Source organism: Theropithecus gelada, chromosome 4 (assembly GCF_003255815.1).
Source record: "Theropithecus gelada isolate Dixy chromosome 4, Tgel_1.0, whole genome shotgun sequence".
NCBI classification, from domain to species: Eukaryota; Metazoa; Chordata; class Mammalia; order Primates; family Cercopithecidae; genus Theropithecus; species Theropithecus gelada.
Window position 1 is genome coordinate 54,620,070 of NC_037671.1, and position 27,420 is coordinate 54,647,489.

The 27,420-nt window shown below is 38.2% G+C and overlaps 1 protein-coding gene across 3 annotated transcripts in view; it reads left to right on the forward strand.

The window, feature by feature from the left end:
* The window catches only part of EFHC1 (EF-hand domain containing 1), a 104,513-nt gene continuing 77,093 nt past the window's right edge, over positions 1-27,420 (forward strand). Inside the window, exons 1-4 of one of the 3 annotated variants that reach the window (XM_025381622.1) lie at positions 808-869; positions 3,500-3,627; positions 3,756-3,977; positions 18,270-18,557. In XM_025381622.1, the coding sequence (XP_025237407.1) occupies positions 18,309-18,557 (249 nt within the window). In that variant the 5' untranslated portion in view covers positions 808-869; positions 3,500-3,627; positions 3,756-3,977; positions 18,270-18,308. Of the gene's footprint in view, positions 279-807; positions 870-3,499; positions 3,628-3,755; positions 3,978-18,269; positions 18,558-27,420 lie in introns of those variants that run through there. The other 2 variants (XM_025381620.1, XM_025381621.1) reach the window with 2 other exon arrangements.

Genomic DNA, 27,420 nt, shown 5'->3' on the forward strand with positions numbered 1-27,420 from the left:
GCGGCCCCCTTGCCGCGAGAACGCGGAGTCTCGCGGGCAGCGCACGCGCAAACCTCCTGTGACGCCTGCGCCTCCTGGCTCCGCCCTCCGCTCGTGGGAGTTCCGGATGTTTAGCGTTACCATGGAGCCTGCAGGTGCCCGCGAACGCTGCTTGTCGCCTGGGCAACTGGAGAGGACGAAGCAGGACCTAGGTGGCGGCGGTGGTACCGGCTGCAATGGTGTCCAATCCCGTGCATGGCCTGCCCTTTCTTCCAGGCACGTCCTTTAAGGACTCTACGGTGAGAAGTTATCTGCCAGACTCCCACCTGTCCCCACCTTCCAGCAGCCCAGGAGGGTTCCCCGCTCAGTGCACCTCCATTCCCCTCCACTCAAGTCTGCTCTCCAAACACGTCTTCTGTCCTGACCTTGTTCTTTCTTGTCGGCCGAACTTCTGCCGTTCTTCCCTAGCCAGCTTCATCTTTCCTCTCCAGTCCTTTGCCCTCCGCCTCATCCGTTTCTAGTTTTTTCCCCACTCCATCTTGGCAGTGTGTTGGCGCCTTCATTCTCATCCCGTTAGCCGCGTTCTTTCTTAAGGCTCTGTTCCTCCAACCCGCTGCCTCTTTTCCCTTTAGATCACTGTTTCCCCCACCCTACTCCCAAGCTATCTGGGCCCTCTCCCTAGCTCATTCTCTCACATCATAACCTGTCTCCGTCTGCCTCCACCCTTAAAACCCTCCGCCACTATGCACCTTCATCCTCATTCCCACAGGTCCATCATTCCCGCCCCACCTGCTTCCTCTTCTGAATCCTGTACCCGATAGTCTCTCCCACTCCCAGCTCCATTTCCTGTTTTGTATGTATATCGATTCCGCTCCTCTTCTTTCCGCCAGGTCTTTTTCCTTTCTTCTTTATGTTTGCTTCCAACCCCATTCTTTTCTGTCCATCTTCTACCTTTTCCATAATTTAGTCCCATCCTCTCCCCATTCTTTTCTTTCTCCATTCGGTTTTTCCCCCAAAGCTTGCTCACCTTCCTCCCAAACCATCTTTCCCTGCTTTGTAAGAGATATTCCTTTCCAGTTCCCTCAAGAATTGATTAGTTGCTGTTTATTCTTCCCCGGCTCTATTCTTTTTATTCTAACGTTTTTGTAGAAAGATTCCTGTTTAGATTTTGTTTTGCTCATTCCCCCAACCTTGTGTTTTTATTTGCATTTTCTAGACAAAATTTTTTAAAAAGCAGCAGCAGCTTGGATTATTTTTTTATTTTTATTTTTTTAACTCTTGCCACAGTTTAGCTCTTAAAATTATTTAGTATTTGTTTTAATCCTAACAGGGCTACTGAAATATGTGCTGAAAAATCAATAATGAGATTCAGTAGACTGATCATCACAGATGACCTAACAGTAGTTTATGTTTATGTAGTTTAATACTTTAAACTCTTACCTTCCTCTCCAGCTTCACAAAGTTAAGATAAAATATTTTGTCAATTTATTTTCTTTGGAAGAATAAATTTAGAATGAAATCGAAAGTTTGGTGAGAGAATTTGTATTCTGAATCTCTTTGTAATTATCCCTGCATTAAGACAAAATATCATATATTTTTAGTTTCAGTGGATTTTTCAGTTTTATGTCATTTAGAAAATGTTGTAGGCACTTGCCTGCCCTATACAGGATGAGTTTAAGCTTTTGGTGTTGGTGAGTATAGACAGGGCTGAGTTGATACAGGGAATTACGGAGGCGTGGATGGAAGTGCAAAGCTCTAAAAACATATTGCTGTATTACAAGTAAGATGAACTGTGCATTGGACATATTTCAGATTTTAAATACACTGACCAAGTGTCAACCAATTTGCCCTATTTGAAATTTGAAAAGCATCGTCAGTATATCTTCAACAGTGAAGGACTGAATATGTATGAATGTAATTCTAAAGACATGCAGATAAGAAGTTAAAAACTTTTTAAAGGGGAATGGGAAAATGATTTTAAAAAAAAAAACAGACACACAGAAGGTGAACCATAATGGACAAGTGGGGTGGAAAGGGCCGAGGTTGCCTTTCCTGGTGTGTCTGTGAGTTATGGCTGAATGATGGTAGAGACATTTATCTAAAACAAAGAAATAAACTGAAGTTACTGATGTTGCTTCTGTCTTTGGTGGTGGAAGAAGAGCTTGAAGTTCCATAAATTACCCAATGAGGATGTCAACTCAGCGCATTTTGTTCTGTATCATGTTTACTATGTACCTGGAGCAGTCCCTGTCAACTGACTTGTGACTCTGAATACATGACCTTTAAAAACAAATGTCCGAGTTTATAACCCTTTTAGCAAAAGAAGTTTATTCTGTTGTACCTTTCATGTTAGTACAGTTCTTGAAAGATGGTAGGCTGGGCTCTAAAGCAATTAGGATGTAGAAAGTTTTTTTCATAAAAATATATTTTATGATTAATCCTAAATTGTATCTATAAAACTTTATATATTTGAATGTTATATATATAAAATTTTGAAAGCATCCTCACAACAGAAAAAGGAAAACCATTAACATAACCTCTAATTTGCCTTTCTACTCTTTTTTATGTAATCTTTTAAATAAAAATGTGTTCATTGTAAAAAATCAACACAATTTAGAAATGTATAATACAGAGGACCAAACCAGTCTCTTCATGCACATATTTCTATGCTTATAACTGTAGTATTCATATAATTTTATATGTTGCTTTTTCAGGCTTATTAAATCATAAATATTTTCACTAGGTTGCCACATGATCTTTAAAATCAATATTTTAATGACAGCACCATAATCCATTGAGTGAGTTTTCGATCATTTACTCATGTCTTCATGTGATTGTCTTTTAGATTGTCTTCAACATTTACCATTGTAATAGGCAGCTTCAGGCATATAGCTCTTTCTCATAATTCTGGATCATATTCTTAAATAAATGGTCAGGGGTAGAATTGAGTTCAAGACTTTAAATATATACCATCCAGTTGCTTTCCAAAGAGTTGTAAGAATGTATCACTGTCATTGTGACAAGGGGAACATGTAAAAATAAATTTATTGCATGTAAAAATAAAATTCACAGAACCATATCTTCTAGGTTCTACAGTTTTTATGGCCACCAGATATCAGATGAAAAACATGAGAAGACTAGTGAAAAACTTAAGAGTATAGATGAGATACTCTTTTAATTTCTCGTGCAAGATGAATTGATAGTTAAATTGGGCATTACAGAGCAGGGCTTTAAATTTTACTTTAAGCTCAGGCGGCTAGTTCGCTCCTTGTTCTTGTTCAAGTGTTATAACTTAAAATACAGAATCTTTTAAGGTAGGTAAGCTTTTTTTTTTTTTTTTTTTTTTTTTTTTGAGACAGAGTCTCACTGTGGCCCAGGCTGGAGTGCAGTGGTTCAATCATAGCTTATTGCAGCTTGGACCTCCCCGGCTCAAGTGATCCTTCCGCCTCAGCCTCCCAAGTAGCTGGGACTATAATAGGCACAAGCCACCACACCCAGCTAATTTATTTATTTTTTTTAGTTTTAGTAGAGACAGGGTCTTGTTGCCCAGGCTGGTCTTGAACTCCTGGGCTGAAGTGATTCTCCCTCTTCAGCCTCCTAGAGTGCTGGGATTATAGGCATGAGCCAGCATGCCCAGCCTTAATATTGGTAAGCTTCTTGGTGTAAGTTTCATGATGCTTATAAGCAAATATTTAAGTTATATTTTTAAAAGTTAATTTTTTTTAACCTAAAAAATATTTGTCTAATGTTATTAATGACACACTTCTTTTCTTCAGAAAACAGCCTTCCATAGAAGCCAGACGCTGGGCTACAGGAACGGCTATGCAATTGTTCGACGTCCAACAGTTGGGATAGGCGGAGACCGGCTCCAGTTCAACCAGCTGTCCCAGGCTGAGCTGGATGAGTTGGCCAGTAAGGCACCAGTCTTAACTTATGGCCAGCCTAAACAAGCCCCACCTGCGGATTTTATTCCTGCACATGTGGCTTTTGACAAAAAGGTATCATCTGGAATTTTAGGGTACCCCTTGAATTAGGGTCTGAGAGCCAACTGCTTGCAGAAAAGTTAAAACAGTAAACCACAGAATTTCCAAAGTGCTCTGAGGAGAAAATTGTTCAAATGCCTTAACCCTTAGTCATGGACAGCTGAACTCAGGCTAAAAAGAGGCTTTCTTTAGTCAGGAAGCTGATTATAGGGAGTAAAGTAATTCCCTGTAGCCTTCACCGGACTATTTTCCAAATGCAGTTAAAGAAGAGTTGGCTATAATTTTGAATTCCTGAATTTATATTCTACGTTTATCAGCCATGTGTTTTCCACTTTTTAAAGGTACTGTATTCTGTAATGGGGACATATCTAATCTCCATGAGATGCAGAATATGATAATGAAAACAATGACTCCATCTATTGTCAGTTTTTTGCAGGCAGTCTCCATAAGTTGTTTTTCAGGGAACATTTCATGTTTGATATTACATAACCAATGGGTGGTATAACATTTTTGTTTGTTTCTCATTTATCTTTATGTTTTTGCAATGTGAGTTTCCTCATTTCCATCTGTTGACATTACCACATCATTCTTGTTTTTCCTTGTCAATGAGCCTCCTCTTTTCACTAAAGTGACCTAGCCCTGACCATGTAGCAGAATCACTGGCGAGATTTTTAAGAAAATTACATGTTATTCCAACCCTCATCAATTCTAATTTCCAGATGAGCTTTATGTGTAACTGGTTCTGAGAACTACTGATCAGTTTTGATAAGCTAGCTTTCCTAATTTACTCTTAGTCTGTGTCTTTTCTTGTCTTAATTGTTATGTTATCATTCCTGTTAAATGCCTGTAACATTTTCATCCAGCTAACCAACTTTTATTGAGTACCTGTTGTAAGCTAGAGGCTGGGGAGGAGCTATGCCATTTACATGGATAACCACTTATTTTTGAACAGTTTTAATCTCTCAACTAGAATCCATATCATTTCCTCTTTCCCACTTAACTCATTTATAGGGACACATTCATATATGCATTCATAGGCCGAACCTAAACATCCATGAAACAGTATGATTTATATAATTGGATATATCTTTTCCTTTTGCTTGTTTCTTTTGTTTATTTGTGGCTCTGACAGGCACTGCAAAATCAGCAGAGAAGGGAGAGGGCTGAAAATATAAGAGAGAAGTGGGATAGGCACTAAATAATTACCAAGATATGAATCCTGGTATGTTTAATTTTTACCGAAAAGAATAGTAAATAACTGTAATAAAGTAGAAGGTGATAAAGTGATACCTGTCGTAAGAAAGTATTAGTAAAATTCAGCAGAGAAATTGTGTTTGAGTAGGAAATAGGCTTCCTATGTTTTGTTTTTCTATGTTATTTTACACTAATTGTTGTTACTTACTTTGTACTTATTTAATATTCATAATTCATTTCTTTAAGGATAGTGCACATAAAATACTATTTTTATTTTCCAATTCATTTTACTTGGATTATCACAATTTCTAGATAAATGAGCCTTAGCGTAGATAATGGGGTAGAGAGAAGCTAAATGCATGGCTTTGAAACTAAGTTTGTTTGTTTATAATAAGGGAATTATGGTTTCTCTGAATTAAATGAAGGTTCTAATTTTTTTAGGAATACCTGGAGGTCCACATAATAGCCAACATATTTGTTTATATTTTGGAAATTCTTAGGACTGTTCCTCATAAACAGAATATAACTTCATTTCTTACTTAGGTAATAAAGACCAGGACATCTATTCCAAGTGCCCTCATCTTTTCCCCTTGCTCCCATATAATTCCAGCATCACCCACTATATTCTGTTTCCCAGACTGACCTCTAGCTCTTTATTTCTGATGTTCTTCTTTCATCTTTTTCATCTTCAAGTTTCATATTATTTCTATTTCAGACGCTCTAGTGACTACTTCTCTAGCAAGAGTCATATCATCCTGTCCTCTTTCTATAATATCTTGTGACTCCTTTAAGCAAGAGAACTTTGTTTCTCACTTGACTGCCAAATCACTTACAATCTGACTTCTCCCTACCCACAGCCCCAACATACTTTTTCCTAGGCAGCCAGTGCTGTCCCTTTTACCAGATCTGGAGAGGTTTACTTTGCCAGCATTCTCTTTGGCCTGTTTGTGCCACCTGACACTGTTGACCCTCCCTCCCTTCTTGAAACTGCTCTTCTTTTGCCTCCATGACTCTCGTTTTCCTCCTCCTTTCTATGTGATTGCTTATTCTTTAGCCTCCCTTCCTTTTTTCAATTCTTAACTTACAAGTATTTTCAAGGTTCTGTCTCATTCTTTATATAATTTTCTTGAGATCTCACCCACTTTCATGTTTTCAGCCGTCACCTCGCTGTAGACAATGTCACTATTTAGTTCCAACTCTGACATCATTGAGACTCAAGACCTATATCCCCCTGGCCCATGGGATACCTTCACCTGGATTAACTGTTGGTACCTCAAGTTCTGTATGTCTCTAACTTATCTCTATCCCTCACCTTTTCCCATAGATCTGCTTTCCCTTTGTGATTCCACTAGGTAATCCAAGCTTGAAACCTGAGCCATCTTTGGCTTTTTCTGCCCTCTATTCTCCACACTTAATGAGTTGCCGAGTCAAATGTCTCTCACTTTCATTTCCTTTGCCACTATCGTAGTTCAAACAAGCCAAATGACTACCTAACTGTTGTTTTAGTCTCATTCCTAGTCCTTATGCTTATAACAGGTATGCTGCCTGGTTTATTCTCTAGAGTTCAGCTCTGATTATGTCATTTTTCTGGGAAAATGCCATCAGGCTTTCTTAACCAATACAGTAAACATTACCACTATTCACCTTGCTGTTCTCGCCCCCAACTTGAAAGTCATCTTTCATTCTTCTTTCCCCTCACAATCCACATCTAATCTACTAGCAAGCTCTATTGTTTCTGTTTCTAAAATGTGTAACTAATTCATTTACTTATTTTCATCTTCACTATTACCATAAATTTGTTTTCCACAGAGCCGCCAAGCTTATTTTTTGAAAATCCGATTATGTCAAATACTGACTGAAACACTTCCATGGCTTCCCCATCATCTATAAAGATCCAACTCTACAGGTTCCTCACAGCCCTACTGGAGCTGACCCTCCCTGCTATCTCCCCAACCTCATCTTGGGTCCTTTTTCTCACCTACCATGTTTCAATACATTGGGTTTATTTTTACTGATTTCCTTGAAATGGCAGCATTTGAAAATTCCAACTCGGGACCTTTTTGTACATGGCGTTTCTTCTATCTGAAATAGTTTCCCCACCATCCTTAAGTGGCTGACTCCATCTTTCCTTTCAGTGAGGCTTTTCCTGACCACTCTACTATGGCGGTTCCTCCTCATTTTTCTATATCACTTCCCTCTCTTTTTTTTTTCCTTCGCAGCACTGTAATTTGTGTTGCTGATTTGTTTAGTGTTTGTCTGTCCCACCTGAGTGTATACTTCATGAAGGTAAAGACTTATCTAGTTTATTATATATTTAGTGCTCAATAAATGTTAGTTCTAAAATGACATGAATAATTAACAAATAAAATTTATTTCTTGTCTGTGTCACTGCTGAAAATTGGCAAGCCGAACACGTAACATATATGCATATAATAATGTAAAATTAAAAATGTGACTTGGCTTTTTATAGTTGTGTGTGATACGAAAATATTTATGCAGCATTTCCCCCCTTCATCTTGAAGTAAATAGAAATATTTTTATGTTTATTGTGGCATTCTGAGAACTTCCTGGGAGTTAGGAGACCTGTATTATAATTCTGGGTCTCCTACCAGCTAGCATTGTGACTTTGTAGAGTCACAGTCTCTAATTTCCTCATCTGTAAACTCAGAAGGTTAGACTACATGATAACCAGGAGCCCATCCTGCTATAAAATTCCATGAAAAGTATATATTTTAAACACAGTATTTAAATATAATTTTTCTTTTCTTTCTACGTAACAATCAAGTTCTTATTCTACCTGGGAAAGGTGATGTTATCCCACTACTTAAAAAAATGTTTTTTTATTTCCACAGGTTATTGGGGAACAGGTGGTGTTTGGTTACATGAGTAAGTTCTTTAGTGGTGATTTGTGAGATTTTGGTGTACCCATCACCCAAGCAGTATAGAGTACCCCCAATTTGTAATCTTTTATCCCTCACCCCCTTCCCACCCTTTACCCGGGTCCCCAAAGTTCATTGTGTCATTCTCATGCCTTTGCATCCTCATACCTTAGCTACCACTTATGAGTGAGAACATACAATGTTTGGTTTTCTGTTCCTGAGTTACTTCACTTAGAATAATAGTCTCCATGCTCATCCAAATCACTGTGAATGCTATTAATTCATTCCTTTTTATGGCTGAATAGTATTCCATCATATATATCACAGTTTCTTTATCCACTCATTGATTGATGGGTATTTGGGTTGGTTCCACATTTTCGCAGTTGCAAATTGTGCTGCTATGAACATGCATGTGCAAGTATCTTTTTTGTATGATGACTTCTTTTCTTCTGGGTAGATACCCAGTAGTGGGATTGCTGGATCAAATGGTAGTTCTACTTTTAGTTCTTTAAGGAATCTCCACACTGTTTTCCGTAGTGGTTGTACTAGTTTATATTCCCACCAGCAGTGTAGAAGTGTTCTCAGTTCGCTGCATCCACACCAACATCTAATAATTTATTATGTTTTGATTATGGCTATTCTTGCAGGAGTAAGATGATAGCACATTGTGGTTTTGATTTGCATTTCCCTGATCATTAGTGATGCTGAATATTTTTTCATATGTTTGTTGGCCATTTGTATATCTTCTTTTGAGAATTGTCTATTCATATCCTTAGCCCACTTTTTGATGGGCTTGTTTTCCTTGCTAATTTGTTTGAGTTCATTGTAGATTCTGGATGTTAATCTTTTGTCAGCTGTATAGATTGTAAAAATTTTTTCCCACTCCGTGTATTGTCTGTTTACTCTGCTGACTGTTCCTTTTGCTGTGCAAAAAAGCTCTTTAGGTTAATTAAGTCCCACCTATTTATCTTTGTTTTTATTGCATTTGCTTTTGGGTTCTTGGTCATGAAATCCTTGCCTAAGCCAATGTCTAGAAGGGGTTTTCCAATGTTATTTTCTAGAATTTTAATAGTTTCAGGTCTTAGATTTAAGTCCTTGATCCATCTCGAGTTGATTTTTATATAAAGTGAGAGATGAGGATCCAGTTTTATTCTCCTATGTGTGCCTAGCCAATTATCCCAGCACAATTTGTTGAATAGGGTGTCCTTTCCTCACTTTATGTTTTTGTTTGCTTTGTCGAAGATCAGTTGGCTGTAAGTATTTGGCTTTATTTCTGGGCTCTCTGTTCTGTTCCATTGGTCTATGTGCCTATTTCTATACCACTACCTTGCTATTTTGGTAACTATGGCCTTATAAGTATAGTTTGAAATCAGGTAGTGTGATGCCTCCAGGTTTATTCTTTGTGCTTAGTCTTGCTTCGGCTATGCGAGCTCTTTTTTTGATTCCATATGAAGTTTAGGATTGTTTTTTCTAATTCTGCGAAGAATGATAGTGGTACTTTGACGGGAATTGCATTGAATTTGTAGATTGCTTCTGGCAGTATGGTCATTTTCACAACATTGATTCTCATCCATTGGCATGGAATGTGTTTCCATTATTTGTGTCATCTATGATTTCTTTCAGCAGTGTTTTGTAGTTTTCCTTGTAGAGGTCTTTCATCTCCTTGGCTAGGTATATTTCTAAGTTTTTGTTTGTTGGTGTGTTTTTCAGCTATTGTAAAAGGGGTTGAGTTCTTGATTTGATTCTCAGCTTGGTCGCTTTTGGTGTAAAGAAGAGCTACTGATTGTGTATATTAATTTTTATCCAGAAACTTTGCTGAATTCTTTTATCAGTTCCAGGAACTTTCTGGAAGAGTCTTTAGGATTTTCCATGTAAACAATCATATCATTAGTGAACAGTGACAGTTTGACTTCTTTACCTATTTGGATGACCTTTATTTCTTTCTGTTGTCTGATTGCTCTGCCTGGGACTTCTAGTACTGTGCTGAAGAGAGAGAGTGTGCTGTGAGTGGACAGAGTGGGCATCCTTGTCTTGTCCCAGTTCTCAGAGGGAATGCTTTCAACTTTTCCCCATTCAGCATTATGTTGGCTGTGGGTTTGTCATAGATGGCTTTTATTAGGTTGAGGTATGTCCCTTGTATCGATTTTGCTGAGAGTTTTAAACAGAAAGGGGTCCTAGATTTTGTCGAATGCTTTTTCTGCATCTATTGAGATGATCATGTGATTTTTGGTTTTAATTGTGTTTATGTAGTGTATCACATTTATTGACTTGCATATGTTAAACCATCCCTGCATCTCTGGTATGAAACCCACTTAATCATGGTGGATTATCTTTTTGATATGTTGTTGAATTCGGTTAGCTAGTATTTTGTTAAGGATTTTAGCATCTATGTTCATCAGGGATATCAGTCTACAGTTTTATTTTTTGGTTATGTCCTTTCCTGGTTTTGGTATTAGGGTGATACTACCTCCATAGAATGATTTAGGGAGAATTCCCTCTTTCTTTATCTTGTAGAATAGTGCCAATAGGATTGGTACCAGTTTTTCTTCAAATGTCTGGTAGAATTCTTCTGTGAATCTGTCTGGTCCTGGACTTTTTTTTGCTGGTAATTTTTAAATTATTTCAATCTCGCTGCTTGTTATTGGTCTGTTAAGGGTATCTAATTCTACCTGAATTAAGCTAGCAGGGTTTTCTCTTTCAGGAATTTATCTGTCTACTATAGGTTTTCTAGTTTATGTGCGTAAAGGTGTTCATAGTAGCCTTTTGTATTTCTGTGGTGTCAGTTGTAATATCTTCCATTTTGTTTCTAATTGAGCTTATTTGGATTTTCTCTTCTTTTCTTGGTTAATCTTGCTAATGGTCCATGAATTTTATTTATCTTTTCAAAGAACCAGCTTTTTGTTTCATTTATCTTTTGTATTTTGTTTGTTTGTTTGTTTCAATTTCATTTGTTTCTGCTTTGGTCTTGGTTATTTTCTTTCTTCTGCTAGGTTTTGGTTTCGTTTATTCTTGTTTTTGTAGTTCCTTGAGGGAGATGTGACCTTAGATTGTCTCTTAGTGCTCTTTCAGACTTTTTGATGTATGCGTTAAGGGTTTGAACTTTTCTCTTAGCACTGCTTTTGCTGTATCCCAGAGGTTTTGATAGATTGTATCATTATTATCATTCAGTTCGAATAATTGTTTAATTTCCATCTTGAGTTTTTTTTTACCCAAAACTCATTTAGGAGCAGGTTATTTAATTTCCATGTATTTGGATGGTTTTGAAGGTTCCTTCTGGAATTGACTTCCAATTTTATTCCACTGTGGTCTGAGAGACTGCTTGATATAATTTCAATTTTCTTAAATTTATTGAGGCTAATTTTGTGGCCTATCATATGGTGTATCTTGGAGAAAGTTCCATGCACTGTTGAATAGAATGTATATTCTGCGGTTGTTGGGTAGAATGTTCTATATTAAGTCCATTTGTTCCAGGGTATAGTTTAAATCCATTGTTTCTTTGTTGACTTTCTGTCTTGATGGCCTGTCTAGTGCTGTCAGTGCAGTCTTGAAGTCCTCCCCTCCTCATTATTGTGTTGCTGTCTATCTCATTTCTTAGGTCTATTTGTAATTGTTTTTTCAGTTGGGTGGTCCAGTGTTATGTGCATATATATTTAGGATTATGATGTTTTCCTATTGGACAGGTCTTTTATTATTTAATGTTCCTCTTTGTCTTTTTTAATTGCTGTTGCTTTAAAGTTTGTTTTGTCTGATATAAGAATAGCTATTCCTGCTCGCTTTTGGTGTCCATTTGCATGGAGTTTCTTTATCCACCCCTGTACCTTAAGTTTGTATGAGTCCTTATATATTAGGTGAGTCTCTTGAAGGCAGCAGATGGTTGGTGAATTCTTATCCATTCTGCGGTTCTGTATCTTTTAAGTGGAGCATTTAGACTATTTACATTCAACATTAGTATTGAGATGTGAGATATCATTCCATTCATCGTAGTATTTGTTGCCTGTATACCTGGATTTTTTGGTTTTTGTTTTTAATTGTATTTTTGTTTTATAGGTCCTGTGAGATTTATGCTTTACAGAGGTTCTGTTTTGATGTGTTTTGATTTGTTTCAAGATTTAGAGCTCTTTTTAGCAGTTCTTGTAGTGGTAGCTTGGTAGTGGCAAATTCTCTCAGAATTTGTTTTTCTGAAAAAGACTGTATCTTTCCTTCATTTATGAAGCTTAGTTTCACTGAATACAAAATTCTTGGCGATAATTCTTTTCTTTTTAGAGGCTGAAGATAGGGCCCCAATCCCTTCTAGCTTGTAGGGTTTTTGCTGAGAAACTGCTGTTAATCTGATAGGTTTTCCTTTATAGGTTACCTGGTGCATTTGCTTCACAGCTCTTAAGATTCTTTCCTTCATCTTAACTTTAAATAAGCTGAGGAAAGTGTGCCTAGGTGATGATCATTTTGTAGTGAATTTCCCAGGTATTCTTTGAGCTTCTTGTTTTTGGTTGTCTACGTCTCTAGCAAGGCTGGGGACATTTTCCTTGATTATTCCCCCAAATATGTTTTCCAAACTTTTAGATTTTTCTTCTTCAGGAATGCTGATTATTTTTAGGTTTGGTTATTTAACGTAATCCCAAACTTTTTAGAGGCTTTGTTCATGTTTTCTTATTCTGTTTTCTTTGTTTTTGTTGGATTGGGTTAATTAGAAAACCTTGTCTTTGAGCTCTGAAGTTCTTCCTTCTGCTTGTTTGATTCTATTACTGAGACTTTCCAGAGCAATTTGCATTTCTATAAGCACATCCATTGTTTTTTCCTGAAGTTTTGATTGTTTTTTATTTATGCCATTTTATTGAAAATTTTTCCCTTTACTTCTTGTATCATCTTTTTGATTTCCTTAAATTGGGCTTTGCCTTTCTCTGGTGCCTCCCTGATTAGCTTAATAACTAACCTTCTAAATTATTAGGTAAATTAGGGATTTCTTCTTGGTTTCAATCTATTGTTGATGAGCTAGTGTGATTTTTGGGAAGCATTAAAGAACCTTATTTTGTCATATTACCAGAGTTGGTTTTCTGGTTTCTTCTCATTTGGGTAGACTCTGTCAGAGGGAAGGTCTAGGGCTCAAGGCTGTTGTTCAGCTTCTTTTGTTCCATGGGATGTTCCCTTGATGTAGCACTCTCTCCCTTTTCCTATGGGGATGTGGCTTTCTGGGAGCTGAGCTGTAGTGATTATTATCTCTCTTCTGGATCTAGCCATCCAGCAAGTCTACCAGGCTCCAGGTTGGTACTGGGGGTTGTCTGCAGAGTCCTGTGCTGTGAGCCATCTGTGAATCTCTCAGCCATGGATACCAGCACCTGCTCCAGTGGAGGTGGCAGGGGGGTGAAGCGGACTCTGTGAGGGTCCTTAGCCTTGGTTGTTTAACGTACTATTTTTGTTTTGGTTGATCTCCTGCCAGGAGGTGGTGTTTTCAAGATAGCATTAGCTGTGGTAGTATGCGGGGAAACAGGCAGTGGGTGGGCCCCTAGAACTCCCAAGAGTGTATGCTCTTTGTCTTCAGTTACCAGGGTGGGTAGGGAAGGACCATTAAGTTGGGGCAGGGCAAGATGTGTTTGAGTTCAGACTCTCCTTGGGCAGGTCTTGCTGCGGCTGCTGTGGGGGCTAGGGGTGAGGGTCTGAGGTCAGTGGAGTTGTGTTCCTAGGAAGATTATGGCTGCCTCTACTGTGTACTTAAGGTTGTCAGGGAAGGGGGCGAAAGCCAGCAGTCACAGACCTCACCCAGCCCCCATGCAATCCAAAGGTCCAGTCTCACTCCCACTGTCCCGCCCCTCTCCAACAGCACCAAGTCTGTTTCCAGGCAGTGGGTGAGCAGGGCTGAGAACTTGCCCCAGGCTACCTGCCTCCCGGCTTTGAAAGCAAGTGGGGCTTTCCTTCTTCCCCAACCTGTGGAATCTACACACTGGATTCACACCCTCTCCCGAGTTCTGGCCAGGAGACTTCTTGATTGGTTCAAATTGTTACAGAGTTCAGCTGGAGGTTCCCTTCTTCCTGTGGCCTTTTCCCAGTGCCTCTGGCTGCCCTCCCCAAGTACCCCTATGAAGCAAGGCAGAAATGGCTTGGTAGGGGACCCCAGCAAGACCACAAGACTTTTCCCGCTGCTTCCTCTACCCCTGTATTTCACTCGGCTCTCTGAATTGACCCAGCTCCAGGTAAGGTCAGAATCTTCTCCTGTAATCTAGACCTTCAGGTTCCTCAGTGGGGGTGTGTGTTTGGGGTCAGTTGATCTCCCTTTCCCACTTCCATGGTTTGGGCACTCACAGTATTTGGGGTGTCTCCTGGGTTCTGCAGGAGCAATCTGCTTCTTTCAGAGGGTCTGTAGATTCTCTCCGCTTTCCTAATTTACTCCTGCAGTCATCCTGGAGCAAAAGTTCACAATGTGAGCCTTCACACGCTGCTCTGCCTGTCTGAGTGGGAGCTGCAATCTAGTCCTTCCTTCCATCTGCCATGATTCCAGGGAAACTTTCCAAAGAGCTTTTCTTCATTAACTCTTCTCCCCAAGTCATTCTTTGTGGGAGGAGCACAGAACTGTTAATTCTGTTCTTAATAAATAGATAAGTGCCTTTTAAAAATTAACAATCAATTAAGTAATTCTTTTCGGTTAGCATATTCTTTACCTGAGACCTTACACACACACACACACACACACACACACACACACACATATATATATATATCAAGGAGATATAGATATCAATATCAAGGAGATATAGATATAGATATCAAGGAGATATCTATATCAATATAGACATAGATATCAAGGAGATCTCTATATCAATATCTCCTTGATATCTATATCTATATCTCCTTGATATCTATATCTATATCTCCTTGATATAGATATATCTATATATCTCCTTGCCTCCCATTCTGAGGCCAACTTCCTGTGGCCATAGGCATTTTCATGCCCGCCAGTCTTAGAAAACAGATGGTTTGACAACATGGCTGTGGCCACAGACTCGATCTTTGGTTATCTTCTCTGTGATTATCTTCTCACTCCTTTGGTGAGTTGCCCAGGTTCATGGCTTGAAATGTCCTCTTTATGATGATAAGTTGTCCTCTAAACATATGTATACATAAATGCCTATTTGACATCTCCTCTTGAATGTCTAATAAATATCTCAAATTAAGCATATCTAAAACTGAACTCCCAATTTTGTCTTCTTACCCCCAAAATCTGTTCTGCAGCCATCTTCTTCATATCAATTTGATAGTAATTCTATTCTTTCAGTTGCTTGGCCAAAAATGTTTGTATTATCCTTGAATGTTCTGTAATATTTACTTCTTCCCCTAAACCCAGTCCTGCAGTATAAATTACCCCCTGCAGTATACAACTTGTGCTGTCATTTAAATTCGGTAAGTCTAAAATCAAACTCACCATCTGCCATACCCAAATTATCTTCTCCTTATGTTTACATTTCTATGGGATCACCACTATATCGCCAGCACTGGGTTTTCCTTAATACCTCATCTGCTTCCATCTTCCCACTTTCTTACTATCAATCCAGTCAGACTTCTGCTTTTCCATTGCTGCTAATTAATTACTGCAGACCTGGACTATTCAAGGGGCTTTCAATCTGATTGCCATGCCTAGTACTTCCTCCTCCATCATAGCCTGCATACTGCTGCTGGGTTTCCTTCCTCTGCTTCTGTTATTGCCACTGCTTACAACCCCCCCTTGTATCCTCTGCTGATCTAAAATCTTCCCACTCTTCAAGTCTAATACGTCTCCTGTTTCCTCCTAGTTAAGCTTTCTCTGACTACTTTAGCTCACACGGATTCCTTCTTGGAACCACTATAGCATCTGTTATCTGAGAAGTAGCAAGATATGTGGAGAGAATATTGGGTTGTGAGTTAATAGTCTGAATTTTAGTTCCAGCTCTGACCCTAACGCCTTACATGGCCTCAGGCAAGCCACCTTACTACCCTGGGTCTCAGTTTCCTCCTTATATAAAATAAGTGGGGTTCGACTAGCTGATCGGTTCAGCTTAAACATTTTATGTATTTATAAATATATGGCTCAGATACAGGCCATTTTATATATGAATTACTATGATCATGTCCCCACTTTCAGTTCTTTGCAGTTGATCTAAAATATTACTCCAACATTATCTGTCCTTTGTTTTTACCATGTTATTTTTCTCCTTCAAACATTCCACTGCACTTATCCATTTTATCTTTTTATTATGAGTTTTAAGGCCTTCATTGTATTCATATTTCTTCTATGCAATTGCCAGTTCTCTTTTGGCTTTTATCTTGTTTTTCCACAGTAGTTATTCTACTTTTTTTTTTTTTTTTTTAGTAACAGTGCCCATGTATAGAATTATTTCATCTTTCCATTTATCAAGCCATATTTGTGTTTCATTTAGGATCTTCTTGATTTGTTCCTCTTATTCTAGTAGAGGCTTGGGTAAACTATCTTGCCTGCTTAGAATCCCATTCTAATACTTTCTGTCCTTGAAAAGGCACATTAAAACCAGAGACAAAATAACAGAAATTTAAAAATCCCAAAGCATGTCAATATATGCTTTTTATAATATTGTTTTATGTTTTTATTTTTTATTTTTTTGAGATGGAGTCTCACTCTGTCACCCACACTGGAGTGCGGTGGCGCTAACTCAGCTCACTGCAACCTCCACCTCCTGGGTTCAAGTGATTCTCCTACCATAGCCTCCTGAGTAGCTGGAATTACAGGCGCCCACAACCATGCCTGGCTAATTTTTGTATTTTTAGTGCAGACGGGGTTTCATCATGTTGATCAGGCTGGTTTTGAACTCTCTAACTCAGGTGATCTGCCTGCCTCAGCCTCCCAGAGTGCTGAGATTACAGGCGTAAGCCACTGCGCATGGCATGTTTTATGTTTTTTAAATGTATAATCTATATATTGATACCATTTTGACTTCACATTGATGATGATGCTCCCCAGAGGACCAATGGTTTACTTGATGTAATATATGTGTTCCTGAGCACAATGAGAGTATTTACACACACCTTTTAGAGATTCTGTAGTGGATTGATGATCAGGGTATATACAAACCCTGCAAAGATTCTATAGTGGATTGATGATATGAAAGTCATTCATATAAAGTCTATAATAATGAGTGTAATTCATATATATTTACAAAGGACTACACTTCTAAAGAAGTGCAATTAACCCTCATTTTCAGTTTGAAACCAAAAATCACAATCTTGTCCAAGATTTTTTACTCTTCCCAGAAGTTCTGGGAGGGACTTTTGACATGGAGGTGAAGCTAGTAAAGTCCTTTGAGATGTATTCTCACCAAGGAACGTATGCAATAAATAGTTTATACACATTGTGAGTATTTAAAGCAGATGTCAGCAAATACTGTAAAGGGGCAGATAGCATATATTTTGGCCATTGCAGTAGTTTTAGTCTGCATAGTCTGCCACAACAAAATACCACAGATTGAGTGGCTTAAATAATAGAATTTATTTTCTCACAGTTCTGGAGGTTGGAGGTCCAAGATCAAGGTGCCAGCTGGTTTGAATTCTGGTGAGGGCTGTCTTCCTGGCTTGCATACAGCGGTCTTCTTGCTATGTCTTCATGTGGCCTTACCTTGGTGTGTACATGTGGGAGTTAGGGGAGGGAAGTAACTCTCTTTCTTTTCTCCTTCTCTTCTAAGGCCACCAGTTCTATGGGATTAAAGGTGGCATACCCCTATCCTTAAGATCTCGTTTAACCTTAATTACCTCCTAAGGATCCTGTCTCCAAATATAGTCACATTGAGGGTTAGGGGTTCAACATATGAATTTTGGGGATGAGGGAGACACAATTTAGTCTGTGTATCTCTGTCACAACTGTTCAACTCTTCCCTTGTAATGGGAGAGCAGCTGTTAACAAAAAGGCATAAATTATTTACATAGTTATTTGTGTATTGAAAATTTAAATTTGTATAATTTCCATGTGTTATGAAATTTTTTAAAAATGTTTTAAACCATTTAAATATGTAAAACCCATTCTTAGCTTGCAGGTCATAAAAAAACAGGTGGCAGGTTAGATTTGTCCCACGGACTATAGTTTGCAGTGTCTGTGGTTTTAGAGTATCAAGATTTACAGGATAGGAGTGATGAGTGTTAAAATCTCCTTGTGTGGTTCTGTTTTGAGGAGGGTACTTGATATTTTTCAGATGACTATGACAAGCTAATAGTACACCGTTTCTCCTTTCCTTGCATGTTACAGGTACTGAAATTCGATGCCTATTTCCAAGAAGATGTTCCTATGTCAACTGAGGAACAGTATAGGATCCGTCAAGTGAACATTTACTATTATCTAGAAGATGACAGCATGTCTGTCATAGAGCCTGTTGTAGAAAATTCTGGAATCCCTCAAGGCAAGTTAATAAAACGGCAGCGGCTAGCCAAGAATGACCGGGGTGACCATTACCATTGGAAAGACCTAAATCGAGGAATAAACATCACAATTTATGGCAAAACTTTCCGCGTTGTTGACTGTGACCAATTCACACAGGTATAGCATATATTTTTGACAGTTGTGGGGTCTGAGGCATCATTCTAATTTATAGAAGGATACATTTCATTTATTAGGGTAAGGGGAGGACATTGGTAATCTGTTCTGCATGAATTATTATGGTTGGCTAGGTATTTGCATGTGTGTATGTGCTAGTATGTGCCAACACTAGTAGTAACATAATTTTTTCAGAATGATATTGATACTTATTCACTCAAAATCAAACTCTCATCATAGATGAATCGTTTGGTAAGAAACCAGGTTAAAATGGCAGTTCAAATAGAGAGTAGGGGAATAGCACCCCTGCTGGGATGGAAGTATGGAAGAGGGATTAAACGTTTTATCTTAAGTGTGAGCTTACGAAAATAGCACTACTTCTATTAGCAGATATGAGCCTAAAACTTTTTGTGTAGCTCATATATTTTTGGTAAATGATACTTGCTATATTCCAGGAAAGCTTACCATCTAAAGAATTTCTGAAATAAAGCCATTTTTAAATGAAAAAAACTCTTCTATATGTAAAAAGTCCTCTACTTTCTTTATTTCATAAGTTTGGATTTTTTAATACAAAGGAAACCCTTCTTAAAGTTACATGCATAGAGGCTATAGATGGCCTTTCTTTACTACAAAGTGTAGGAATTAGGAAGTCAATTCCAGTTTGTCTTAGTTAAAAAAATATTTCTAGCAGCAAAGATATAGTTTCTGAAGTATTTTATGTCCTTATTCCAGGATACCTAGTGCCATATTTGACTAATTTTTACATGCAGTGAGCTTCTATGAATCCATTATTGTTCTCATTTAGTTTATTTAACAAATATTTATTTGCATGCCTGCTTTGTTCCAGGCAGTGTTCTAAGTGCCAAATGTAAGGACTTGCCTCTATAGAGGTTCCAATCTTGTTGGAGGAGATAAACAATAGCAAATAAATAGATTGATTATATGTTAGATGATGATAAGAGCAATGGAGAAAAGTAAAGCTGAGTAAAGGGAATGGAAGTTGAGGGGCTCTTTATAAAGGCGGATCAGAGAATGCCTCAGTGATAAGATGACACATGAATAGAGGCCTGAAGGAAGTAAAGAAAGGAGCCATGGCATCAGTGCCATTCCAAAACATTAGAGAAAAATAGCTTCAAAAGTAGAGGTGCTAGACCATCTTTGAGATATTCTCCCATTCCAACATATTTTTATCTCTTTGTTTTTTAGGTGTCTGAGGTCTTATATATCATAGGCAGTTTCACAATTGTACCAACAGTGAGAAATTATAAAATGTTATCTAAACATAAAGGTATTAACAATTATTTTTACTGTTGTGTTTTCGTAACAATTATTTTTACAGTTGTGTTTTTATGGGCAATTTGAACATTTGCAAATTAATCACTGAACAGTTGATCTATTCTATTTATAGTCAGTTCTCATTATTCACAGTAATTATGACTATAAAGTCACCACAAACACTGAATTAGTGAATATTGAACCACTGGTCTTAGAGGAAATACAGGGTTGGGTTCCCACCAATCTCTGGCCACATTTTTGTCAACTGATCAATACGTAAGTTTGATTTATATGTGTTTCTGTTTAAAGACACCTTATTTAATATATACAGTTGATTCATTAACATTAAACTCACACCCAACAGCACTATAACTCATGTCTGAACAAAGCTTATCTAAGACATGCATTTTCTCTGAGGTGTGTTACAGCCTTCTTGTGCTTAGGAACACTAAATAGCACTTCAGTGCTAGGCATTGGGACCCTTTAAACGCAAAATCACCAACAAAAAACAAAAATGCAAAAAGTATGGCACCTTCATGTATATATATGTGTATGTGTATATGTATATGTATATGTATATGTATGCATATGTGGATCACATTTTCTTTTTCCAGTTTACCACTGATGGGCATTCAGGTTGATTCCATGTCTTCGCTATTGTGAATAGTGCTGCAATGAACATACTTGTGGATATGTCTTATGGCAAATGATTTATGTTCCTTTGGGATTCCTAGGTCAAATGGTAGTTCTGTTTTCAGGTCTTTTAGGAATCACCACACTGCTTTCTACAATGATTGAACTAATTTATACTCTCATCAACAGTGTATAAACATTTCTTTTTCTCCACGACCTTGACAGCACCTGTTATTTTTTGACTTTTTAATAATGACCATTCTGACTGGTGTGAGATGGTATTTCATTGTGGTTTTGATTTGCATTTCTCTAATGATCAGTGATGTTGAGCTTTTTTTAAATATGTTTATTGGCCATGTGTATGTCTTCTTTTGAGAAGTGTCTGTTTATGTCCTTTGCCCACTTTTTAATGGGGTTCTTTGCTTTTTTGCTTGTAAATTAAAGTTTCTTATAGATGGTGCATATTGGACCTTTGTCAGATGCATAGTTTGCAGATATTTATTTCCCATTCTTTAGATTGTTCTTTTACTCTGTTGATGCTTTCTGTTGCTCTGCAGAAACTCTTATGTTTAATTAGATGCCATTTGTCAATTTTTGCTTTTGTTGTGGTTGCTTTTAGTTATGAAATCTTTGCCCATTCCTATATTTAGAATGGTGTTGCCTTAGTTGTCTTCCAGGATGTTTATAGTCTTAGGTTTTACATTTAAGTCTTTAATCTATCTTGAGTTGATTTTTGTATCTGGCGTAAGAAAGGAATCCGGTTTCAATCTTCTGCATATGGCTAGCAGGTTATCCCAGCACCTTTCCCCATTGCTTGTTTTTGTCAACTTTGTTGAAGATCAGATAATTATAGGTGTGCAGCCTTATTTCTGAGCTCCCTGTTCTGTGCTATTGGTCTGTGTGTCTGTTTTTGTACCAGTACCATACTGTTTTGGTTACTGTAGCCCGGTAGTGTAGTTTGAAGGCAGGTAACGTGATGCCTCCAGATTTGTTCTTTTGCTTAGAATTGCTTTGACTATTCAGGCTGTTTTTGGATACCACTGCATTTTGAAGTATTTTTTTTCCAGTTCTGTGAAGAGTGTCATTGGCAATTTGAAAGGAATAGCATTGAATCTGTACATTGCTTTGGGCAGTATGGTGACTTTAAAGATATTGATTCTTTGTATCCATGAGCATGTAATGTGTTTTCATTTGCTCATGTCATCTGATTTCCTTAAGCAGTGTTTTGTAATTCTCATTGCAGAGATCTTTCACCTCCATGGTTAGCTGTATTCCTAGGTATTTTATTCTTTTTGTGACAGTTGTAAATGGGATTGTGTTCCTGATTTTGCTCTCAGCTTGGCTGTTGTTGGTGTATAGGAATGCTAGTGATTTTTGTATGTTGATTTTGTATCCTAAAATTTTGCTGAAATTGTTTATTACCTTAAGGAGTTTTTGGGATGAGGCTATGGAGTTTTCTAGATATAGAATCATGTTGTCTCCAAACAGGGATAGTTTGACTTTCTCTCTTCCTACTTGGATGTCCTTCATTTCTTTCTCTTGCCTGATTGTTCTGGCCAAGACTTCCAATACTGTGTTGGATAGAAGTTGTGAGAGAGGGCATCCTTTTCTTGCGTCAGTTTTCAAGAGGAATGCTTCCAGCTTTTCCCTGTTCAATATAATGTTGGCTGTGGGTTTTTCACAGATGGCTCTTTTTATTTTGAGGTGTGTTCCTTTAATACCTATGTATGTATGTATGTATGTATTTATTATACTTTAAGTTCTAGGGTACATGTGTACAACGTGCAGGTTTGTCACATATGTATACATGTGCCATGTTGGTGTGCTGCACCCGTTAACTTGTCATTTACATTAGGAATATCTCCTAATGCTCTCCCTCCCCTCTCCCCTTACCCCACAACAGGCACTGGTGTGTGATGTTCCCAACCCTGTGTTCAAGTGTTCTCATTGTTCAATTCCCACCTGTGAGTGAGAACATGCAGTGTTTGGTTTTCTGTCCTTGCGATAGTTTGAGAATGATGGTTTCCAGCTTCATCCATGTCCCTTCAAAGGACATGAACTCATCCTTTTTTATGGCTGCATAGTATTCCATGGTGTATATGTGCCACATTTTCTTAATCCAGTCTGTCACTGATGGACATTTGGGTTGATTCCAAGTCTTTGCTATTGTGAATAGTGCCACAAGAAGCATACGTGTGCATGTGACTTTATAGCAGCATGATTTATAATCTTTTGGGTATATGCCCAGTAATGGGATGGGTGGGTCAAATGGTACTTCTAGTTCTAGATCCTTGAGGAATCACCACACTCTTCCACAATGGTTGAATTAGTTTAGAGTCTCACCAACAGTGTAAAAGCGTTCCTCTTTCTCCACGTCCTCTCCAGCACCTGTTGTTACCTGACTTTTTAATGATCACCATTCTAACGGGTGTGAGATGGTATCTCATTATGGTTTTGATTTGCATTTTGCATTTCTCTGATGACCAGTGATGATGAGCATTTTTTCTTTTTTTTTTTTTTTTATTATACTTTAAGTTCTAGGGTACATGTGCATAACGTGCAGGTTTGTTACATATGTATACTTGTGCCATGTTGGTGTGCTGCACCCATCAACTCGTCAGCACCCATCAACTCGTCATTTACATCAGGTATAACTCCCAATGCCATCCCTCCCGCCTCCCCCCTACCCATAATAGGTCCCGGTGTGTGATGTTCCCCTTCCAGAGTCCAAGTGATCTCATTGTTCAATTCCCACCTATGAGTGAGAACACGCAGTGTTTGGTTTTCTGTTCTTGTGATAGTTTGCTGAGAATGATGGTTTCCAGCTGCCTCCATGTCCCTACAAAGGACACAAACTCATCCTTTTTTATGACTGCATAGTATTCCATGGTGTGTATGTGCCACATTTTCTTAATCCAGTCTGTCACTGATGGACATTTGGGTTGATTCCAAGTCTTTGCTATTGTGAATAGTGCCGCAATAAACACACGTGTGCATGTGCCTTTATAGCAGCATGATTTATAATCCTTTGGGTATATACCCACTAATGGGATGGCTGGGTCATATGGTATTTTTAGTTCTAGATCTCTGAGGAATCGCCATACTGTTTTCCACAGTGGTTGAACCAGTTTACAATCCCACCAACAGTGTAAAAGTGTTCCTATTTCTCCACATCCTCTCCAGCACCTGTTGTTTCCTGACTTTTTAATGATTGCCATTCTAACTGGTGTGAGATGGTGTCTCATTGTGGTTTTGATTTGCATTTCTCTGATGGCCAGTGATGACGAGAATTTTTTCATGTGCCTGTTGGCTGTATGAATGTCTTCTTTTGAGAAATGTCTTTTCATATCCTTTGCCCACTTTTTGATGGGGTTGTTTGTTTTTTTCTTGTAAATTTGTTTGAGTTCTTTGTAGGTTCTGGATATTAGCCCTTTGTCAGATGAGTAGATTGCAAAATTTTTCTCCCATTCTGTAGGTTGCCTGCACTCTCATGGTAGTTTCTTTTGCTGTGCAGAAGCTCTTTAGTTTCATTAGATCCCATTTGTCAATTTTGGCTTTTGTTGCCGTTGCTTTTGGTGTTTTAGACATGAAGTCCTTGCCCATGCCTATGTCCTGAATGGTATTGCCTAGGTTTTCTTCTAGGGTTTTTATGGTATTAGGTCTAACATTTAAGTCTCTAATCCATCTTGAATTAATTTTCATATAAGGAGTAAGGAAAGGATCCAGTTTCAGCTTTCTACTTATGGCTAGCCACTTTTCCCAGCACCATTTATTAAATAGGGAATCCTTTCCCCATTTCTTGTTTTTCCTCAGGTTTGTCAAAGATCAGATGGCTGTAGATGTGTGGTATTATTTCTGAGGGCTCTGTTCTGTTCCATTGGTCTATATGTCTGTTTTGGTGCCAGTACCATGCTGTTTTGGTTACTGTAGCCTTGTAGTACAGTTTGAAGTCAGGTAGCGTGATGCCTCCAGCTTTGTTCTTTTGACTTAGGATTGTCTTGGCAATGCGGGGTCTTTTTTGGTTCCATATGAACTTTAAAGCATTTTTTTCCAATTCTGTGAAGAAAGTCATTGGTAGCTTAATGGGGGTGGCATTGAATCTATAGATTACCTTGGGCAGTATGGCCATTTTCACGATATTGATTCTTCCTATCCATGAGCATGGTATGTTCTTCCATTTGTTTGTGTCCTCTTTTATTTCACTGAGCAGTGGTTTGTAGCTCTCCTTGAAGAGGTCCTTTACATCCCTTGTAAGTTGGATTCCTAGGTATTTGATTCTCTTTGAAGCAATTGTGAATGGAAGTTCATTCATGATTTGGCTCTCTGTTTGTTTGTTACTGGTGTATAAGAATGCTTGTGATTTTTGTACATTGATTTTGTATCCTGAGACTTTGCTGAAGTTGCTTATCAGCTTAAGGAGATTTTGGGCTGAGATGATGGGGTTTTCTAAATATACTATCATGTCGTCTGCAAAGAGGGACAATTTGACTTCTTCTTTTCCTAACTGAATACCCTTGTTTTCTTTCTCTTGCCTGATTGCCCTAGCCAGAACTTCCAACACTATGTGGAATAGGAGTGATGAGAGAGGGCATCCCTGTCTTGTGCCAGTTTTCAAAGGGAATGCTTCCAGTTTTTGCCCATTCAGTATGATATTGGCTATGGGTTTGTCATAAATAGCTCTTATTATTTTGAGATACGTTCCATCAATACCGAATTTATTGAGAGTTTTTAGCATGAAGGACTGCTGAATTTTGTCAAAAGCCTTTTCTGCATCTATTGAGATAATCATGTGGTTTTTGTCTTTGGTTCTGTTTATATTCTGGATTACGTTTATTGATTTGCTGCGTATGTTGAACCAGCCTTGCATCCCAGGTATGAAGCCCACTTGATCATGGTGGATAAGCTTTTTGATGTGCTGCTGGATTTGGTTTGCCAGTATTTTATTGAGGATTTTTGCATCGATGTTCATCAGGGATATTGGTCTAAAATTCTCTTTTTTTGTTGTGTCTCTGCCAGGCTTTGGTAGCAGGATGATGTTGGCCTCATAAAATGAGTTAGGGAGGATTCCTTCTTTTTCTGTTGATTGGAATAGTTTTCATGTGTCTGTTGGCTGCACAAATGTCTTCTTTTGAGAAGTGTTTGTTCCTATCCTTTGCCCACTTTTTGATGTGGTTGTTTGATTTTTTTCCTTGTAAATTTGTTTAAGTTCTTTGTAGATTCTGGATATTTGCCCTTTGTCAGATGGGTAGATTGTAAAAATTTTCTCCCATTCTGTAAGTTACCTGTTCACTCTGATGGTAGTTTCTTTTGCTGTGCAGAAGTGCTTTAGTTTAAAATTAGATCCCATTTGTCAATTTTGGCTTTTATTGCCATTGCTTTTGGTGTTTTAGTCATGAAGTTCTTACCCATGTCTATGTCCTGAATGGTATTGCCTAGATTTTCTTCTAGGGTTTTAAAGATTTTAGGTCTAACATTTAAGTCTTTAATCCATCTTGAACTAATTTTTGTATAAGGTGTAAAGAAGGGATCCAGTTTCAGCTTTCTACATATGGCTAGCCAGTTTTCCCAGCACCATTTATTAAATAGGGAATCCTTTCCCCATTTCTTGTTTTTGTCAGGTTTGTCAAAGATCAGATGGTTGCAGATGTGTGGTGTTATTTCCGAGGGCTCTGTTCTGTTCCATTGGTCTATATGTCTGTTTTGGTACCAGTACCATGCTGTTTTGGTTACTGTAGCCTTGTAGTATAGTTTGAAGTCAGGTAGCATGATGCCTCCAGCTTTGTTCTTTTGGCTTAGGATTGTCTTGGCAATGCGGGCTTTTTTTTGGTTCCATATGAACTTTAAAGTAGTTTTTTCCAATTCTGTGAAGAAAGTCATTGGTAGCTTGATGGGGATGGCATTGAATCCACTTGGTGCAGAGCTGAGTTCAATTCCTGGATATCCTTGTTAACTTTCTGTCTCGTTGATCTGTCTAATGTTGACAGTGGGGTGTTAAAGTTTCCCATTATTATTGTGTGGGAGTCTAAGTTTCTTTGTAGGTCTCTAAAGACTTACTTTATGAATTTGGGTGCTCCTGTATTGGGTGCATATATATTTAGGATAGTTAGCTCTTTTTGTTGAATTGATCCCTTTACCATTATATAATGGCCTTCTTTGTCTCTTTTGATGTTTGTTGGTTTAAAGTCTGTTTTATCAGAGACTAGGATTGCAACCCCTGCTTTTTTTTTGTTTTCCATTTGCTTGGTAGATCTTCCTCCATCCCTTTATTTTGAGCCTGTGTGTGTCTCTGCGCATGAGATGAGTCTCCTGGATACAACACACTGATGGGTCTTGAGTCTTTATCCAATTTGCCAGTCTGTGTCTTTTAATTGGAGCATTTAGCCCATTTACATTTAAGGTTAATATTGTTATGTGTGAATTTGATCTTATCATTATGATGTTAGCTGGTTATTTTAGTTGCTGGTTGATGCAGTTTCTTCCTAGCATTGAGGGTTTTTGCAATTTGGCATGTTTTTGCAGTAGCTGGTACTGGTTTTTCCTTTCCACGTTTAGTGCTTCCTTCAGGAGCTCTTGTAGGGCAGGCCTGGTGGTGACAAAATCTCTCAGTATTTGTTTGCATGTCAAGGATTTTATTTCTCCCTCACTTATGAAGCTTAGTTTGGCTGGATATGAAATTCTGGGTTGAAAATTATTTTCTTTAAGAATCTTGAATATTGGCCCCCACTCTTTTCTGGCATGTAGAGTTTCTGCTGAGAGATCCGCTGTTGGTCTGATGGGCTTGCCTTTGTGGGTAACCCAACCTTTCTCTGTGGCTGCCCTTAACATTTTTTCCTTTATTTCAACTTTGGTGAATCTGACAATTATGTGTCTTGGAGTTGCTCTCTTCAAGGAGTATCTTTGTGGCGTTCTTTGTGTTTCCTGAATTTGAATGTTGGCCTTCCTCACTAGGTTGGGGAAG